At 38.3% G+C, this 17,070-nt stretch overlaps 1 protein-coding gene across 50 annotated transcripts in view; it reads left to right on the top strand.

Annotated features, from left to right (window-relative positions):
• Positions 1-17,070, top strand: part of RBFOX1 (RNA binding fox-1 homolog 1) — a 1,969,097-nt gene that overhangs the window by 1,853,692 nt on the left and 98,335 nt on the right. For 45 of the 50 annotated variants that reach the window (XR_011494338.1, XR_011494337.1, XM_070484960.1 and 42 more), the window contains 3 exons: positions 493-585; positions 2,281-2,341; positions 11,514-11,567. Coding sequence is in view for 48 of the 50 variants with exons in the window: in XM_070484960.1 (XP_070341061.1) it covers positions 493-585; positions 2,281-2,341; positions 11,514-11,567 (208 nt within the window). In the remaining 2 variants the exon portion in view is untranslated. The remainder of the gene's footprint in view (positions 1-492; positions 586-2,280; positions 2,342-11,513; positions 11,568-17,070) is intronic. The other 5 variants (XM_070484972.1, XM_070484971.1, XM_070484969.1 and 2 more) reach the window with 1 other exon arrangement.

The raw sequence follows: 17,070 nt of genomic DNA, 5'->3' as shown, positions 1-17,070 counted from the left end.
AGAGATGTTCTTAAAACCACACGGCATGACTCTTTAGGCGATGTTAGAAGATTTTGGCATTCATTGTTGAATTTCGTGCACACGTTTTATTTTCTTTTATTCTTAATTTGCATGTCAAGAAAGTGGTTCCCTTATTTTTTTCCTCGTTATTTCATTTTCTTCTCTGTGAAGACACTGTAAATTTATTTTGATCTCATTTTCTTTCCGTTAGATTTATTTTCTTCTGTAGTGACATTTAGAAAGGTATTTTGGGTATCATTCTTTGAATTCTTCAGGGGTTACAGCTAACGGGTGACAGAAAAAAAAAAATCTTGTTCACATTTGTCGCTTACTTATTGCACATCTTAGTATTCTTATAATTTCTCTAATTTGCATGTTACAGAACTGAAGCCAGGACAAGACATAGAAATTAAAGCAAGAGAACGTTACACAGTGGTCGTTGACTGAAATAATAATCTGCATGTTGTTTTCCCTTCTCCCTCCTGCATGCAGGGATTTGGTTTCGTAACTTTCGAAAATAGTGCCGATGCGGACAGGGCGAGGGAGAAATTACACGGCACCGTGGTAGAGGGCCGTAAAATCGAGGTGCATGTCCAAAATATTTTCCTTTACATCTTTTTTATAAATGTCTGCTTCACGCTCATTCGTCGTTTCAGATGCATCATTCTGTCTTGTATGTGACCCTCCCCCTTCTCATTGTTTATATATATATATATATTTATATATAAAAAGGAAAACTGGCCTTACTTTTTTTTTCTTTAATTTTACTTTATTATGTTACTCTTATGACTGCTGAAAGGTGGATGGCAAAAGTGAGACAAAAGAAAGGTTAATCTGAAAGTTGTTTTTTTTTTTTATTTTCTGTGTTTTATAGTCAATGGGTGCGATAGGTTCCAAACAGTGGAGAGAGTGTGGCCAAACGAAACAAAATACAGAGCAGTTTCTTCTTTTCTTTTCTTTTTCTTTCCACTGAAGGGTTGAGGAGGGATCCACAGTGGTGTGCAAATTAAGCCAAATTGTCAAAGAAATAGCATTCGAAAGAATGATTGTTTAAAAAAAAATGAGAGGTCTTTGTCATTAAACCTTTCATTTTTTTTTTTTTAAGAAGCCAGTTTGAATCTTTGCATTCTTTTGGTAGTAAAGTGAACGACCAAACAGGATTTCCTGTTCCATATCTGGCCCCCCTGCATTGAAAAAATGCTAAAATTCCAATACTCAGAATCTACTCTTTCTACCACTGGATCTCCCTCAACGTGGCCACAGGGTCATATTTGTTAAAACTTGAAAAAAAAAAATACCAGTTAAAAATGCTTTAGTCTTTGGAGTAAGATGTTGCATATTTTGCCTTTCATTTTCCCCCCTCGACGATAACGCTTAGGCCCCTCACCAAACTCTCAGTAACCATGGTAACTGTATACAAACCCATGCTGGCAATGGCGGTGAATGGTAAGTGGTGAAGTCCATCTGCCGTTTCACGTATTTAGTGCTGATATATCTATATACATATATATATACCACGTGAATTTTTTTGACTTGTTGTATTAAGTTTTCTTGATGCTCTATTTTTTTGGATATTGGTACGCCTGTAATTGAGTGTACGTTCTAAGCTAGCCTGGGAGGCTCTGACTGGATTGAGACATGACCGGTGCACATCTTACTCAGATCGTTAACTCCATATTGTGTTAAACAATGCACCCTCTCTTTTATCCTTTTGTTAGCTGTGACTTTAAAGCTTGAATGATTTCATTAATTCTTGCGATGTAAAAGGCTCTTGTTCCAAGTGTTGAATGCTAGATGTTGCTTCCCGGATGGTTCTTCCCTCCTACAGTGTTGCACACGGCTAAAACTTGTTTGTCCCTTTTTTTGACATTTATGTGCTCTTGTACCTTGTCTCTCCCCTCTTCTACTCCACTGCATGTTCCTTCATATGAACTTTATTTTATGTTTAAAAAATATTTCTTGTTTCTGTGTTACCATGGAGTACACGCATGCATTTAAATCTTCAATTATGCAGTTCCTTTTAATTTGCTTTTACTGTCTCCTTATTAAACTTTTAAATGATATGACATTGCTTTATTGAAATGATTTGTAAGTTAAAATGGTTATGAAGTAAATGTAATTATAAAATGTATGATTTTGTTATGCACCTACTGCCTTTTATAAATTAAAATGCATTTTAGTGTTTTTTTTAATAAGTAATCACAGTCATAATGCATGCAACTAATTGAAGTGTGAGCTGGCCCTGGAACTTGTGCTCATTTGCGTTTTCTATGTACATAGGTAAATAATGCCACAGCACGTGTAATGACAAATAAAAAGACTGTCAACCCTTATACAAACGGTAAGTAGAGATTGGCCTTTGACAAGAAACCGCCTCTACCGCTGATAACTCTGAATCTATAAGTACCTTAACAAGGGGATCTGTTTCAACAAGCCATGTGCGCCTCAGCATGGCCCCTGTGTCCTTGTTGCTGACCTGCTACGGTGAACCACCTGAATCAATACGATAATTTTCACAACAAAGGCAAATTTAGTTTTCCGGTTAGGCGCGCATGCCCTTCTTCCAGTCTCTCCGGAATAACTCCCATTTGGGGTGAGATACCGTCATTATTTGGGGATTGGTTGGATAATTTAATTTGTTGCTATTATAGTAAGTTAAGGGAGGATGTTTATTTTTTTTATCACCCCCTCCTCATCGATCACTAATCATTCCTGGATAGGCAACTGCAGAATTTGGTTCTGGCTTTGAGTCTTCTCTGGAGTTGTTAGGCTTTTGAAGTGGCTGTGAGGGTGCCTCGCGATGAGTTCCATGGTGACGGCAGAATGCATGAGTACGTTATTCGCTCCTCTCTGTGCCCGGTGGCGACATTTGGGGCCCCGTGAGGATGTTGCTGTGCACTGCAGACCCATTCAGGACAGTGCACTTCTGCACTTACTAACCTAGAACCCATCTCAAAACTCCTCATAATAAGAATTCACAACATATATGATGAGTCATTAAAAATGTTCAGGGGGCTGTCCTGGTGGCACAGCGGTTAAGTTCACACGTTCCACGTCAGTGGCCCGGGGTTCGCCTGTTTGGATCCCAAGTGCAGACATGGCACCGCTTGGCAAGCCATGCTGTCTTAGGCATCCCACATATAAAGTAGAGGAAGATGGGCATGAAAGTTAGCTCAGGGCCAGGCTTCCTCAGCAAAAACAGGAGGACTGACAGTAGTTAGCTCAGGGCTAATCTTCCTCAAAAAAAAAAAAAAAAGTTCAAACATTTGGATTCTTTATTCCCTCTCAGGATAAATCTCTCTTAAGATATATGGGGGGAAACCTGCTGATATGCTAATTGCATACTTCATTCTATCAAACATTAGAAAGTCATGCAGTAAGTTAGAATATATATGCTTAGTGGCGTATGATACCCATTAAAATGAGCAGGATGAACACTATGAAGGGCCCATAAGGAATAAAAAATTCTAAAATAAAAAATTACATGTAGAGTATGATTTCAACTAAATTATGGTAGTCAGAATGCCAAAATGCTAATGGTTGAGTTGAATTGTCAGACGGAAGACATTTTTTCTTTGTTTCATGGGTTTTTAAAAATAATATAATTTTATTACCATCCTACAGGAAAATGTATGGAATTTTCCATTTTTAACATTTTAATTATGTGTGAAACATGGAAATACAGAGTCATTTTAAAAAGAAAAGAAACATTAAAGAAAAAGCCAAAATACATTTTGAATAACGCCACTGCCAACTTGGTTCCTTCCTCCCAACTCAGAAGATGCCACTATTACAGATTATTACCTATACTTTTATTTTGTATTTTTATGCATATATATGAATATAGTAAGTATATATTTATAGTATTCACAGTACTGTGTACGTGCTTTTTATAAAAATGGTATTGTGGTGTACATGCCATTTTCAATTGGCTTTTGTAAATCAATATTGAGTCCTTTCAATGTTAGTACATATAGACCAAAATCATTCTTTTTAGTGGTTATGTAATATTCCATTAAGGTTGATTCTGACTTTCCACACTGATTGAAATTCAAGGTTTATTTTACTGTTGTAAAAGATAGTATTGGCATTTGGTAGTTCTATTTATGTTTTTCTTCTTTCTTGCACCAATGGCTACCAATTTGGCCAAGTCAGTTTGTTCTTATTTTTAAAAGGGCCACCGTTAAGCAGAGATGTACCCTCAGTATAATAAGGCTCTAAGTTGAAAGACCAGAAGAATTATTTATTCTGCCGATCCATTTTCCCAGCTCCAGCAACCCAAGACATCTTCTTAAATGGTATAGGAAATTTCCACAACAGACTTTGAATGCCCAGTGCTGAAATGAAGCAAACCTCTGAATTATGTGCCAAGAATCTTTCTACCTGAGTAAAAATGTTAGCTCTGCAACTTGCCAGAGTTAATACATGATGACATCAATCAGACTATTGGGCATTTTCTTTAATTATGAAGTAGCCATCGTGTGTGTGTGTGCACACGCGTGTTCTCATGCGTATGCATAGGTGCTTGTGTGTGCTGTTTACATGAGAAAAATGAAGCAAGGGAAGTCAAATATTGTTCCTTAAGCCATATGTATGCATATTTATTTTAAAGAAAGAGTTATTGATCAATGTCATACCCAGAGGCTGAAAACTGAACCTGTGGGATTTTTGGACACAATTCAAAGCCCATTCATTAATAGCCAACATTTCTGGAACACTGACTGTATGGCATTATGTTAAGTATTTTATAAATGCAATGGGCCCACGTGAAGTCCTATAAAGAGAATATAGTTATCCTTATTTTAAGATGCAAAAGCTGAGGCTAGATGGCATGAAGTAATTGGTGAATTCTTTTCCTTTTATTATGGAGTAACAAGATCTTGTATGAACGCATCACTTCCGCCCCATCATCTTCCAGAACTATACTCCAATGACAATCAGTTACATGACAAAAAGATTATTAATTATGCAGCCCCAAATTCCTGCCAGATGTTGGCATAAACACCCCACATCCCATTCCAGGTAGCCATGTTTTCTTCCTTTTCAGGAATAAGCCATGTGGGTCTCTCATCCATGCACCTGGAAAAAGAGACACTCAGAGGCTTATCCTGTCTCATGGGCTGAGCATGGTACCCAAGGGTAGATGGACAGTCACAGTAGAACTGACTGGAAGATAAAATGCAAATCCTAATTACATAAAGACAGTTGGCTTCTACAGAAGACATCACGGAGACTTTTGGTATTCAAAGAAAAGCAGTTCTCGAAGCTTTTCCAATCTTTAATTCATGCATATCATCACTACAAATAAATTTTCCCATAAATTGCAATATAACATAACTGAAAATATAGGGGCCCTCTCAGAGCCTTAACAAGAGTGACTCTATTAAAAGGGAATATTATCACCACAGAAAAAGAAAGTGGTATCTATGTGAGATGATGGATACGTTAATTAGCTTGATTGTGGCAAGTATTTTACAAAGTATAGGTATATCAAATCAGTGGGTTGAATACCTTAAATATATACAAATTTCAGTTGTCCACTATAGCTCAATAAAGCTGCGGGAAAACAAAAGAGGATCAGTGAAGTCATATTGAACAAAGAAAATTAAGTGATCAGGGAGATTCGTTCAGTAGCTACCTAATTCACTCTCACAAACCATCGAACTTACGCTTCAGCAAAATCATACATTACTAGAGTCATCAAATTTTGAGGTCGTCCTGCAATGGTGAAATGTAGCGATCAATGCCAGCATCACCTTCATGCATTCCTTCAATTGTGTTTCCAACCAAAGTTTAAGCAGCTGCAAAGTTTCTAGTAATGAGTAAGATTGGCCCCTAAATGCAATGAGACACATGGCTAGGAGGCTCTGCAATAGAGGACCACAGTTAATAACATCATGGAAGATGCAGATTCCATTTCCCAGGACATTTGGATTTGGCTGTAAGAGAAGACTGTAGAATGACGTATAGGGATCTGGAACTCTACCCTTCAGAACACTCTAGAAAGAGGGAATTGGGCTTCTTCTGTATTGCTGATTTTTCCTGAGGACGCCAACCCTCAGAGAGGAGTTGGGCTTTACTGTGCTCATTGGAGATGAAATGTTTGCTCTGTAAAACAAGTTGAGGACCTGATTCTCAGGGATTCCCTGGAGGTTGGAGAAGCATGAGTGTTGGGTATAGATCTTTTCTTCTCTTAGAGATCGTAGGAAGGATGAAAACTGGACAAAAAGATACAAGACTATATGGAGAGGTGAACTTCGTATCAGCTCTGCCGTACACTGGCTGTTGAACTGCAGACAAGTTTTAGAAACTCTCTACACATCAGTTTTCTCAAGTAGGAACTGTAGATATAATGGGACCTATTCCATAGGCTATTGGTAATCATTACTGGAGATAAAGTACGCAACAGAATCCCAGGGGTACAAAGTGCCCTAAAAAATTAATTACATACTAATCTCAATAATAAGCAGTCATTGTGTTCCTTTTTAGGCTGTAGATAGTAAGTTGAATTGCCTGATGGACATACTAGCTTAAGGATCAAATATTCAAATGCCAACAGGGCAGGTAAAAATAAATAAGCAAAGAGAGAGGGTCTGAAAAACTCACCATCTTTTTAGAGTGTCTTTCATTTTCATACTGAGAAAAGCAAAATATTTCTCTATTAGAAGAAAAAACAGCCCAGGGCAACAATAAAAGATGGCTGGCATTTGGCCTCCAAGCCAGGTGTACGTTAGGGAGCAGGGGTGTCTATGACTAACTGGGGAGTTAAGTAGGGTGGTCCCTGTTCACCCCCAGCAAATTGGTCTATGGAGGAGTCTTAACCTAAAGTTGCCATTTCTACTAATGCTTCAAAAGAAACAGAAATCCTGTGTTTTAGATGAAATCTAAATGTTGGCAGTGAATACATGTTGCAAAAAAAAAAGAAAAAAATTACTGAGTGAACCAAACAAAATACATCTGTGCACAATGTGCACTTTTCATTTTGGGCATTGACTCCTGCACCATTTCAGCCATCAGGTCTCGGGCATCTTTAGAACATGCCTTTAGAAAGCATTGGTGTGCAGTTTTGGGAACCCCTGTGGTGTCTTTAAGGGTACTTTCTTGAATGTGCTTCTTTGCTACCCAACCCAGCAAAGCCCTAGAGAAGATGACAGCAGATTTTTTGTGTGCACATTTAAACTTGCCTTTTAACATCAAATACAGCCATAGTTAACACTGGGGATCTTGGCCAGCATTTTTCTAAAGAAGGCTGGCAGATGACCTTTGAGAAGCTAAATTTGAGGAGAGCTCTGATTTGCATGCAGCCCCTCAAGGCCCAGCCTCAGAGGGGTTTCTCTAAACTGCTCATGTGTCTGATATGGAGCAAGACCCCCATGTGTCTGGTCTCTGCTCCATTGCCTTGTTGTATGGAGGGCCCTGGGAGGTTAGGAGTGGTGGGTTTTATCAGCTGTTCTCCTTTTGTCGTAAGCCTCATTGTTCAGTTTAATGTCCTTGATCAAAATCTCTGAATTTGCAAGGCCTGGGGACATACACAGACTGCCTGAGAAATTAAAACTGGGATCATTTGGTCCGTCTTCCAGACAGTGCAGGCTCATGTCTCCAGCAGTTATTTATCCCAAGGGTCTCTTCCAGGTACTAGAAGGAGTCACAGGGACTAGGGGGCTATTTGCATGTGATTTGCATATATTTACATAAGCCTGCATGAGTTCTCTAAGTCTGAGTGGAGGTGATTTTCAAGGGCTGGATTCTCATCGTCTTCCCCTTGAAGACAGTCATCTCTTAAAGGGTCCTTTATTAGATGTATGTCAGGAAGCAGGTCATTGGAGGGTGGAAGTAGAAAGAATCCTAGCCAAAGGGGAATGAGTCCATTAGAAGAAGCTCTCTATTCCTTCAGTTCCTTTAGAACAAAACTAAGTAAAGATTTATGGAGCTCCAACTATCTGCCAAATGCAGTTTTAGATGCTGGAAATTTACATCGGACGGCAGTCCTGCTGACTTTACCATTAATTTTAATGAAGGAGTATGGTTATAAAAAAATTAAGAACAAAGAAAGAAAGAAAAAGAGATAAACCCAGGTAGTGTTTACAGCTATGCAGAAAAGAAAAATAAGAGTTGAATCAGGGAGTAACTCTAAAGAGTAGGGTGAGTGGTGTTAAGTAGCCTGTGCTGGTAAGACATTGGAGACCTAAATATCATCAGGTCGACTTTGTCAAGAACTGGGGAGAGTTCTCCAAGTAGAAGGAACAGCAGTGAGTACAATCTAGAATGATCTTGGGTGATTTCATAAATATTAAAAAGGCCTGTGTCACTGTGGTTTGAAGAGAAGGGAACAGTGGTACAAAATAAGTGGACAGAGGTTAGCTCATGTGAGCTTTTAGGCCAAGGTAAAGAATTTGTGTTCTTCTAAGTTAAGAAGGAAGCTGTTGAATTCTGAGTAGCAGAATGAGATAGGTGACTTAGTTTTTAAAAATTGATTTGGCACTATGAATAGAAAGGATGAAGCAAGGGAGGATGGAAGGGAGAAGGAGTAAGAGGAGATGGTGAGAGTTAGGACATTGTTGCTGTAGACTTGTTCAGGAAAGAAACAGAAGTGTCTTGGCCTGGGACAGTGGCAATGGAGAGGGAGAGAAGTAGAGAGAGTGGAAACATCTTTTCAAAGTCTAAACAATAGGATTTTCTAATAGATGGTACATGGGATATGAGGGTAAGGGAAGAATCAGGGAATTATTGATGAAGAATTTTGTTTGGAGGAACCAAGTGGATGGAGATGCCATTTGCTGAAGAGGAAGACATGGTGAGGAAGAGTCTTCAGGAGAGGAAGGAGATGAGAATTTGGGTTCAGAAAGGCCTTTGTTTTCCCTATAGTAGGAGTAGAGCCGTCTTGTTTAGGAGAAAGCACTAGTGATGAGGAGAAGGGGAAAATTTCCCCTAATGTTCCCATGATGACCTGAGCAGTCTTGTTTCATTTTGCTGCTGACAGATTCCCAGTTGGTTTCTTATAGAGACCTTATCAATTACCTCTCTCAATGAATACTTGCAGACATGAGATGACACAGATCTCCTAATCAGGGAGAGTATCACTTGATTTCTATTATTTTTGTGTTGAATGAAAGTTTTCCATAAGTAGACTTAGTAAACTGGTAGATAACTGGTAGATAGGTAGATAGTGGCATTAAGTAGCCTGCCCTGGAAGACTTTGGAGGCCAACATAACATCAGGTCAACTTTGTCAAGAGCTGATCAATCAATCGGTCTATTGATAGAAAATAGATGATAGAGGGAAAGAGAGAGACAGAGATAACAGATAGACACATAAATAGATAGATGATAGAGATAGATAGATAATAGATAGTGGCATTAAGTATCCTGCCCTGGGAAGACTATGGAGACCTAAATAATATCAGATAAACTTTTTCAAGAGCTGATCAATCAATTGACAGATAAATAGATGATAAAGGATATAGAGAGGAAGAGAGAGAGATGATAACGAGCTGGCTAGCTAGCAAGATGATAGAGATAGATAGATGAAAGATAGATAGATGGATGATAAGTGATAAAGATAAATGGATAGATAGATCAGATAGATAGGTAGATAGATGGATAGATACATAGACAGATAGATGGATTATAGATGGATAGAGAGATAGATATGTTTCTTGGCCCAAGTAAATAAGAAAGATAAAGACAGATGAGAGATAAATGATTTAGACATTCTTAGATACCTCTTGGGAGTCTGTTTCTTTGAGAAAATGAAAGACCATTGGCATTACTTATGATCTTTAAGAGTTACATCAAAATTAATCAATGGGTCCACATTCAGTGAATGGTGTGTCTCAGCCCTGAGAGCAAAAAGAATTATTTAAGGGTGCTAATGAAAATGAATACAATAAATAAAACCTTACTTGAGTAGTACCAAACTGGCTGCGTCCACCACCAGTAAAAGGTAGGGGCATAAGCAGGGTGTAAGATGGGGAACAGAGGGAAGAAGAGGAGGAATAATAAATTAATAACTTAATTATTAATTTAATATGAGTCCTTATAGATTTCTTTCACAAACTCTAGATTTCTGTGAAGGACTAGAAAGGGAACATTAAAGATGTCCAGATAACCCTGAAGCTTTATTTTCAACTAGTTTGCTCTTCTTTCTCTTAGGCTCCAAATGACTTGAAAATGGACATTAGTTCCCATGTCCTCAGGAATTCAGTATTTTCTTTTTTAGGAAGCAGTGGAATTTCAATTGGTCAAATTGAAGTCATTTTCCACATTCATAAAACATATATTTTGAAACGTCTGGGGTAACTTTTATTTTTATATCACTATAGAAATTCCTATAAGACAAGATGTGGTTAATATATAAGAGGGCAAGGTGTCAGTATGAAGTTTCAGAAACCATTGGGACAATAGGTCTCAGAATTTCATCTTTTTCTGTATGTCTAAAATGGGGCCCAGGAGTTTCCATTAATAAGCTTTCCAAGTAATCCAAGGATAACCCCATGAAAAACCCTAACCTAAGGTCATCACGGGGGCTGTAATCTGCCTAGTATAGTCAAGTTGGACCTGAAAAGTCTCATAAACAAGACATTCTAGAACGTTCTAGAAAGTTCTTAAGTCCATCCAGAGGCAGCACACTCGTCTTACTCTGTCTTTTAGGAATCCTGTAATGGATGTTTCAATAAAGGCTTACCAGCAGGAGCAGGAAATGATCACCAAACCCTAAAACGTGATCATTCTTCAGAGATTGTTCGCTAAATAAGGCTGATGAGTCTCTAACGTGGGTAGCTTCTTAATTTGCAAATATTCTTGTATACTCTTTTCTTGAGTAAAAGTTTCTCATGAGCCAGGATTCATTATATAGGAAATGCTTCATCCAGAACATTTGGAAAATTACAAGATTCTGTTAATTTTATATACAGGTTATTTGAAAGTTACCTTAGATATTGTGCATTGATTAAGAATTTTTATGGTTCCTGAATGCACTGCAATGTATTCCACACTTAATCTCTAGTGGATAAATGTCATTTACTTTGGGATTTAAGAAGCACTTCAGAATTCTATAGAGTCTCTGCGTCATAATTAGGAATGACAATTATCGAAATATGTTGCTGTGAAGAATTCTGCTTATGCAAGCTTTCAAATTTTTGTGAACTTAATGCCAAGGGACATGTGATAGATTATCTAGCAGTGATACATGAAAGAAGACAGAAAGTTGAAATTATTATAGGGACTCTAGAAAATATTGATATGGTAAAAAATTAATTACCACATCATTTTCAAAAGGTTCACCTAGAGCTGGTCAGTAATTTCCATATCATTAATTTGTATTGGTAAAATAACAAAGGAGAGCATGAGTCTATATTCCTATGTGTAGTTTCCAAATAATTTTTATGCATACCCAAAGTATGTATCCTCTAAATTTTAAAATTAAAAAAACACCAATCCATTTGATTTGTAGTTAATTTGCAATAGGTTGTTACATCGATTATGATAATAACATTTTTGTATATTTGTTTTAAGGCTGGAAATTGAATCCAGTTGTGGGTGCAGTCTACAGTCCTGAATTCTATGCAGGTAAAGAGTTTTCCTTTGCATGACTCCTTTTGGTCTTTTCTAAATGTGCTTTGCCTGCCAATAAAGAACAGGTTTCATAAAATAATCTGAACCAAGTAAATCCTTATCCCAAGAAGTTATGAATGATTTTTTTTTTGGCAAAACCAAAAGTGTTTAAAACCCTTTGAAAAATAAAGGGGAATCATGTAAGTTACGTTGTGGAGTAAGTGTGGAGCCACTGCTCCTTGTGACCTTGCACAATGATTTTGCCTCAAAAAAGCATGGAGACTGTTCAAGAGCATATTGAAGAAATGGAGAGCTGTTCACGCCCATTTTATTTCAATATGCCTGGATGTGCTTTTTTAGCCATACATTTCCATTTGGGGTTGCATTTTTTTTTTTCCCCTGGCAAAGCAGAGAGTTGGCTCACTTATTCCAATAATGTGGCGGTGAGTTGAAATTGCCAAGAGAAGGATTATTTGGAAAATTAGAAAAAACTAAATTGTCTTTCTTTCTCCATTAATCAGTTTCCCTTAGCAATTCCATTTCTCTCTGCTTTGCCTTCAAGAATGTGTCTCTTTCCTCATCCTTTCCCTGCTACCCACCAACTCACCACCCAGTTGGGAAATCCACTCTCCTAGAAAACGTAGTCATCAATTTTGGAAAGAGAGTAACCCAGAAGCAACAATGGCTGAGATTTTTGCTTGGCTTGGCCTGTCGCTTCTGCCTGTTGTCTCCTTATGCGTTAACAAGGCTGCATGACTCACCCGAGAACCTTAGTAGATTTGCCACATGGATATTGAAAGAAAGACTTTCTTTGATGTGGCCCTAGCTTTCTAATAAGGAGAAGTGCGTGACCAATTGGTCTAGATCCACTCATTTCGTGATCTCTTGATGGTAAATCACACACCTCATTTTGTCCCTTCTGTCTTCCTTCTGTTATTTTCCTGGAACTAAGCATCAATTTTAGGAGATGACAAAGGGACATAGGAAGCTTACACAGCTACTACAGCACAATAACCAACTTGACTAAAAAAAAAAATTAGTAAATTTGGGAAGGCCCAATATGGTAGCTGAGTTCTGATTTTAGGTAGGTAGTATTTGCAGTCTCCTCCTGCATGAACTTTACCACAAGCCTGGATTACGTCTAGGGACTTATGACTGTGACGGAGCTGTGTTCATTCTCATGAGGGAAAAGAAACTTAGATATAAGACTTTCTATGACTATACGGTGAAACCCACCCCCTGAGAGGACGCATAGTGGAGTGAGAACGTGGACACTGCACTCCGACAGCCCAGGTTCGAATCCTGGCTTCCCTCCTTGCCAGCTGTGTGACTCTAGGCAAGTTACTTAACCTCTCTGTGCCTTAGTGTCTTCATCTGTTAAACGGGAGATGATAGTAGTAACAAACTCACGGGTGTTTATTAGAATTAAATGGGTTAATATAGGAGGAGTGTTTGGTACATAGCCAGCACCATATAAATGTTGGGCAAATAAAAATAAATAAGTTAAGGTTCCACCTCTTGGACATAAAGGGAAAAGTAACCAAGAGCTGATTCTGTTGAATTCTGAGTCCACCACTAGACTAAGAGATTCTTTTCTTAATTCATAAGGGGACCAGTGTTTCCGTTCTCAGCATGTCCATTTAGGGGAAGTTAATTTCTGGGATCAGGGGTAAGGCATTCTGTTCAGGGAGCACAGATATTGCTGGGGTGCATCCTTGCCCAAACCTTCAAAGACGTGAAAAACCTGAAAAGGGCATAGAGAAAGTTGGACAGCAGCTTCCGTGCATCTGTAGGCGCTGCCTGGTGAAATCAAGTAGGTGGAACGAAGAGGTGGCAGGTTCCCCGTATGCGTGTGTGCACACACATGTGTGCATGTTTTTTCCCCAAAATAACAGTATCAAGAGCAAGAAGCAAGGAGCTATCCAGTGAGGAGGGAGGGTATCAATGTGTGAATTGTGATGGAGAGAAAAGTGCATGTTTCTGGTCCCGTGCAAGGTGGTTGCTGGTCATCTTTGGCTCAAGCAACCGAGAAAACACCAAATATCTCCTTTACATGTGATTTCAAACCTATATGCATATCTGTGGGTGTTGAAGAGGACGTCAGGACTGAAGAAAGAATTCATTCTGACTTTCACATACTAGAATAAATCAATCTGCATAACTTTGAGAACATTATAGCAGCCAGTCAAATTAGCCCTGAGCCCAGTGGCGGAAGTTAGACGATTGGACCAGAAGGGAAAGAATAAGTCGTAAGAAGGGTTCATATTAACTGAGTACTGCCTATGGTTAGGCACTGTTCTACGCGCTTTACCTAAATTAATATAGCTAAACCCTCATGGCAGTTTTCCAAATGAGAAAACAAAGGTACAAAGAGTTTGCATCACAGGACTAAGATTTCACAGCTGGGAAGAAGCCGGCTAGAATTTGAAATCCAGAACCTGGTATGCATCCCCAACCAGGTTATACTGCTTTATTTTTCATGAATCTTAAAAGTCGTAATTCTTAGTGACTACCCCTATAATATTAGATCATGCTTCTGCTCGATGTCCAAACCAGTCGAATGAAGGAAGAGAAGATAATCATTCTAGATTATTCCAGCCACCACCACCACCACCATATTCAGATGTGTGAAGTGGTGGTTGTGTCAGGGGAAGCTTTAAAGAGTCTGGACAACCAAATAATGATTTCTATGAGCTGCTCCAATAGACTGAAATTTAAAAATAATGGGGCGTGGATAAGGCAGTGTTCCTTGAGAAACCTGAATATTTGTGTATTGTGTTACCAAATCTAGGCTATCCTTAATAATCAGAAGCTTTACTCTTTTTGCTTTCATAGGTGTGTATGTAGGTAGACAGAGTTTATGATATTCAGAAATGTGGGGAAATATCACTGCAAATTCAATGCTCCAGAATAATTCCTTTGAAATATTTGAAGACCTACAAATGCTGGGAATCCAGCTAGCTTAAATTGAAAGTTTCAGGCACCTGTATTTTTGCAATGCATATATGCAAAATGTAGACGTTGAACGCATTCATTCCCATATCCAGGTATAATTTTAATGTCATCCCTTTAAATATCCATGACTAAGAATTTAGGGGGCATTTTAAATTTCCCCAACTATAAAATATAGTCTGGATTTATCTTGCAATTTCAAATGTGCCTCAAAGCTGAAATGAAGACCTTGTCATTGATTTGCTTTGGATATTTAGCAAGCCAGCCCTGTATCTGCCTGAGATAGAAAGCCAGACTTACTTATCATTTCTGTATATAAGATGTTGTGTTAATGACAAATATCATAATATTCCCATAGTATAATTATTGATTTTATGAAGCTTATGCAGAATGAGCAACCCGGCCTCCAATTGTCTCCCAGAATGGGGCATGAAAAGTTCACATATTTTGTAAATTAAAATCAATATTTTCAATCTCTCCTAAAGGTAATTTTCCTAATTTAGTGGACTTTTCCCTAACATTTATTTTCTCTTTTAATTATAAAATGGCAGGTTATTGATTTTCGTATGTAACCTCTTGACGCCCTGAGTGCGTTTTTATTGCTCACAGAGGGTGGGGGAGGGGAGAGCAGTCGCACCTCTTAATGAGGATCTTTAATTACTAGCTGAACAGTATTAATTTGCTTTGATAAATTATGACATGCACTTTCCCTCACTCGCACATTCCAGGGGAAGCATTTAGAAAGCTGTCGGGGAAGGTCTTTCATTCTGGGTGGGTTTTCTGAACTCTTATCAAGTCGTACCTAGAAGAACTCTTTTAAATGCTTATCCAAGGCCAGTCTCCAGAAGCAGACATACATAAATCAGCATATCCCATGAACATATATAAATCTTCTCCAAAGACAAGCGTCTGTTTGCCTATAAAGCTAAACAGCATTGATTATTTTTCCTAAGCCTAATCATCTTCAGACTCCTTGAGGCTTATTCTCAAGACAAATGATTGATATGTCAATAAAAAGCAAAAAAATAAAAAAGTCCAGGTGGGTCTCAAAGACAGTGCTTAGCCAGCATCTACAGCCATTCCATTTTAAAGTTTAAATAAAATTAAAGGCACCTAATAGAAGTAGACTATTTGCAAATATTTTCAAGTAGCATGCTTCAAGTTATTCAGTGTAATTAGAAATAGTGTTTCTAAGAATCTTGACAAAGAGACCTCAAAGGGGATTCTTACAGTTTTCCCATCATTGTGAGAAATCCCCTCTGCCATCTAATAAAAAGATTTTTAAAAATGGTGTGTTTTAGAGATAATCAAGATATCTAGCCAACGAAACTGTTGATTGAAAGCACCTTTAATATTCCTAAATAAGTAAAACAAAATAAAAATAAATAACACAAGGTTATACAAAGATGTCGACATGGTACTGACAAATAGCAAATTCATCCGTTTCTCAATTGCCAGCCAGATCACTGCACGGCTCACCCACACTGTATATCATATCTGCCAACTCATTTCTGTGATTAAATATTCCATCAGTGGGGCTATAAGGCGGCAAAGCTTAACAAGATTCATAAGATGCACCACTTGAACACACATAACTCACTTCCGTGGATGGAGAGCACTCGCCTGCAGAGGAAAATTGGAATTGAGTTAAATTACTCCACAAGTCGCGATCAATAGGCAAGGGAAAAAGATCTTCCAATGCAATGCCAATCGAAGACATAGTTAGGTCCTGATGGCAAGAAACACAATTAAAGGAAAAAATAGAGAGATGCACAGTAAATCAACTTGAAAACCTTGAAGATGGTGATGAGCAATAGTCTTGGTGACACTATTATGATTAGCGGAGATTTTTTAGTGGGAAGAAGAGGGCCCTGAATGGATACTTCTCTTGAAAAAACAGTTTCTGGTCTCGAGAGGGGAGAAAAAAATGACAAGAACTAGAAGAAGGGCGTACCTGGCTGCAAAGTCATATTTGAAAGGTGGTCAGGTCTTGAAACTAGATTATCCTGGGGTTAGAGGGAGGATCAGATAAGATAATGAGTATAAAAGAACTTTATAGACAGTACAGTAAAATAAAAATATAAGAGATTAGTGTGATCACTGAAGTCACCTCGATTGATGATGTCCACATTGGGAAAAACCTGGGCACGGACCACATGACTTGATGCCAGGCTAGGAGATGGGAAAGTGGATTGGGATCTCAATATAAAGTTTAAAAATGACGAGGATGGATGTAGCATTCTGTGATTGCTTATCTCGAAAGGGCAGCTGTATTTGACCTTGGATTACCCATACAAAGGTATTGGTTTTCTCTGGGCTTTTGGCCACTGTGAACCATGATTCATTTAAGAATTAGGTCAAAAGAAGGTAGATGTCCACCTCCCTCCCAGGTGCTCCCCCCTTCACTTCATTGAGTCCATTACAGTCAAGAGAATGACCTTTAACCACACTTTTCGATGGACTTCTTTCCAATTCCCTTCCTGCTATTTGGATACAATAGCATCCGAAAAAAAAGTAAGATTGTCCAGAACCTGTGATAACAGGTCCCTGACCCAAGCTGCTTTTC

This window comes from Equus asinus, chromosome 14, assembly GCF_041296235.1.
Source record: "Equus asinus isolate D_3611 breed Donkey chromosome 14, EquAss-T2T_v2, whole genome shotgun sequence".
Classification (NCBI taxonomy): domain Eukaryota; kingdom Metazoa; phylum Chordata; class Mammalia; order Perissodactyla; family Equidae; genus Equus; species Equus asinus.
The sequence above is the reverse complement of the archived record's forward strand: the minus strand, read 5'-3'. Positions and strand labels throughout refer to the sequence as shown.